Source organism: Propithecus coquereli, unplaced genomic scaffold (assembly GCF_000956105.1).
Source record: "Propithecus coquereli isolate 6110/MARCELLA unplaced genomic scaffold, Pcoq_1.0 Scaffold273, whole genome shotgun sequence".
NCBI lineage: Eukaryota > Metazoa > Chordata > Mammalia > Primates > Indriidae > Propithecus > Propithecus coquereli.
Genome location: NW_012148319.1, coordinates 1,109,768 through 1,113,734, shown reverse-complemented (window position 1 = coordinate 1,113,734; position 3,967 = coordinate 1,109,768). Strand labels below are relative to the sequence as shown.

General features: G+C 36.4%; 1 protein-coding gene across 1 annotated transcript in view; it reads left to right on the top strand.

Annotated features, from left to right (window-relative positions):
• Positions 1 to 3,967, top strand: part of NPAS3 (neuronal PAS domain protein 3) — an 855,986-nt gene that overhangs the window by 377,069 nt on the left and 474,950 nt on the right. The window contains 1 exon segment of the mRNA XM_012647885.1: positions 453 to 459. Coding sequence (XP_012503339.1) covers positions 453 to 459 — 7 coding nt within the window.

The window sequence follows — 3,967 nt, the reverse complement described above, 5'->3', positions numbered from 1 at the left end:
CAGAAAGCCAAAGAAATGCTCTCGATTTTATAAAAACAGAAAAAAAAAAAAAACATTTTGAAAAAGAAAGAATATGAATCTCATCTCTGCCATTCCTTTATGCTTTGAATCTTAGCAACTCTGTCTCAAAAAAAAAAAAAAAAAAAAGCTTTTGTAACATGTTTAAAGAAATAAATGCAATGGTATAAAATTGTATCAATAGTGTTTGAGTTACAATATTAAGGATAACACTCTAAGAAAAAGTTTTCATCTGTATGTATCTGGCATTTTTCTTCATATCCCTGATAAAAAGTGCTAAGAACTATGAAGTGGTTTCTTAGGTGGAGAAGGATAATTGAAAATTATGAAAGAGAAACAAACTGAAAGAAAAAAAAAAAAACTTAGATGAGCCAGCTATCCCACTGGGAGAAATTTGGTGAGGAATTAGCTGACTAGAAGAGATTTAGATTAAGCCATGGAGTATCCAATTGCTAACAGTGCCTACTTCTATTGAGATGTTGATTTAAACAAAGAAATCGTCAAACAAAAGTTTAAAGGAAGTTTTTTTTTTTTTTTTTCCTTTCTTGCCCTTTTTTATATTTTCTGAAAAAGGAATAGAGAAGGCAGGAGAGGTTTGTCCCTCCATGTCACGGTTCACCTGCCCTGGAGGTGGAGTGTGGGGAGGCTCGCAGTCTGCTCACTCAACTGTATTTGACTAGGGCCGTCAGCCCCTCAGCTTTCACAAGCATTGAATATGTCAAAAATCTTTCAGAGAAAGTGTAAATTTTAACTGGGCTGTTTCTGGTTCATATTTAATGCTGTTTAAAAAGCTTCAAGCATGTTGATGTCCAAGAGGCTCTCAAATGTATGGGCTGTGCAACTCAGCTGAGTTGTCAGTGGGTGTGTGACTCCAAGCAATTAGGATATAAGACAGTTGGTACAGATAATTTCTAGATATCTGAGAAGGTTAGAGTAGTTTGTAAAGCAACCTGAAATTAACCCTTTCTTCGAGTAGGCCATCTGTGCCTGGAGTATGATTTTTCTACTGGGTATGCCACTTTAAAGAAGCAAGTCTTCTGGCAAGTGTAACCACTGATTTCCTTTAGAGGATTCCATGTTTACTGCTTAATTTTTAAAATGGACTGTGAAATGCTTTATAGGAACAAATTATTACTGCAATTAACATGGCGATAATTATTTTCAACAAGTCTGCCTTCCCCAGGCGTGTTAAAAGGCTAATGCTCACTTAGCTATGGAGTTGGGAGAAGTAGTTGTCTTATTTCCCTTGTGAGAAGCCCTTGCCTTGCAGAGGGAGGAGGGTCCCTCTAGCACCCATGCCCCCTGCTGGAACGCTGTGGGTGGGTGATGCATGGAGAGTCATTGCCTTCATGCCATTGGTATGATCCACTTTGGTTTTGCTTTTACTACCATAAGAATAAAGAAAGAAACGTAGCCATAAAATGTGTGGAAGTGTAATCTTCGGGTGCTTGAACATCTCAAGCTGACATGTAGAGAATGGGTGCAACAGCTATGTGTACATTCCTGGTTGGAGTTTAGAGATATTAAATGACTCTTTTAGATGGGACTTGTATCCTTCTAATTCATAGCCTGTGGATGTCTGAAAAAGTGGCCCAGGTCTCTTTCTCAGCTAGTAGCCTCAAGCTGTAAAATGCATAGCATCTTCAAAAAGTGTGGCTTAAAGGAAAACTGTTTATCCTTGGTGCCAATTTTCTCTTCATAATGTTATTTTCAGAAAATTACTGGGGAATTTCCTCTGAGGAAAAAGGGGATGGGGGCAGAGAATTGATAAAAATGAGTAGAGAGGAAGACAGACCCTCACATATTGAAGAACAGATTCTGTAGTTGTGGTAGCTGGCAGAAATGTTAAGTGCTTTTCACAGTCAACATTCAAACAGATTATCAGATGGCATATTTCACCCTGTTGTTACTTTAAATGAAGTGACCATGAAATCAACAAATCTGCTGTCAGGTGCCTGTCACTAAGATAGTTCTTTCTGTCACACAATGCCTCACGTAGCAGGTAATGTGTTTTTAAGAATCAGTCCTGTGTCACCTCATCAAGTCCTTGTTAAAAAGATGAAATAAGACGGATGGTGTTGTCTACCACGGAGTTGACTGAAATTCAGTAGAATGAAATGTACGGTCCACAAAGACATGCTTCAAATAGAACAACCTTGGTACTAAGAAAGAATAGCTATGGGTCTTTGCCTGTGTCCTTAGGGTTACTACACGCTTTTAGTCCTTCATTTAAATCTAGACTTCAAATCAATTAGATCAGATTTTGAACTCGGTGATGAGGATAGGTGAGTTAGGTTCATGCCATCCAGCATACAATTCTGCAGAATGAAAACACAAAACTGACTTAGTATCTCTGGGCCTTGCTTATTTTCCTTCCTTAAAGAGAGAGATTAATTTATTGAGCTATGAGGAGTGTCTCAGAATATTTTTGTTGAGTTCTCTTACTGAATTTGAGGTCACTGTTTCCAATGGATTTTTTGTCATTGCCCTGTCTCAGCTGTCCTTTGTCAAGATGCTATCAGTATATTTGAAATGATAATGGAAAAAGAGAAATATCAGAAATCCAAATATAAACCATATACGTATCCATATGAACAGTACAGTAAGCACCCACAGCTCAGTTGGTATATTGACTGACTGTGTCTTCTGTTCAATCAAAAGCCTCATTCATAAATGAATACATTTTATGTATAAGTTTAATCTGGTATATTGTATAAGTATTATTTCATCCTTGTGAAACACTGTAATAGGTACATACTCATTAGGTACAACACTGAACTTATATAACCTGCAGCTTCTAATCAGAATCGTTGATACCATGATGCAATAGGTATTTTTAATACTACTGAATTTGTGCCATCTGGATTGAGTTCATACAGCTGGTAGATAATTCAATAGGAAATCTTGTTATAACATTAAAGTCGAAATATCAGAATGTGGATTGAAATACAAAGGCCTCTTTATTCATGCATGCACACATTCATCCCGTCCATCCAACTCTTACTGAGTGTTTATTATGGAGCCATACCAGATTTGGATGTTAAAAAGAAATCAGTTCCTGCTTTCCAAAAATTCAGGCTGGTGGCAGAGACAAGCAAATGACTGTTCATACCTATGGGTAAGTATCAGTACTAAAGGTGTAACTTGGCCTGAGAAAGACAGGGATGACTTTATAACCAAAGTAACATTTGAGGTAAATCTTGAAGGCAGTAGGAGTTCATCAAAGAGAGAAGAATAAAGGAAGGGTGTATATGCCAAGACATGTAGGGGTAAATGGGAATGATATGTTTTGGGGAAGGTTGAATAATTCCGTTGGGCTATATCACAGGGAAGTTTATTTTCCAAAGACTTCATTTTTGAATGGTCTAGAAGGGGATCCTGCCTTAGAACAACATGAAATCATTCTGACATACAGCAGTCAGAACTCTGGCCACATTTTAACATGGGTATCATTATGGGAGAATATTGAGCTATTAACAAATCAACCAGAGGTCTTTTTAGATAACAACAGTTTCAAGAAAATTACTATAGTTATTATTTGTTGTTATTATTGCTACTATTATTTTAATTTCCCTTTTATGTTTTATAAGTGAGTGTTGGTCCTTTTTCTAGTTATCTCTAGACTTCTATAGATGGATTTCTAGATGTTCTTCCCCAGGTTGTATTTGTAATGAGACTTGCAGCTTTCTTCACACTTCCTTACAGCTTGGTTGATAAAAATCACAATTTTGTTGTGTGTGTGTGAAATATTCAGCTAGATAATCACACCTGTGGGCTCCTTCAACAACAGGAGTAATATATTTTATTTTTTCTAAATCTCTATGTTTCAATTACCATTTGGATTAAAAAATTGCAATATTGAGTTGCCATTTTTACTGCTTAAAGATCTTGACATAGAAATGTTATTTGTAGTTTTAAGTTAATGGATCATGTCTTTAGTATTATTTTT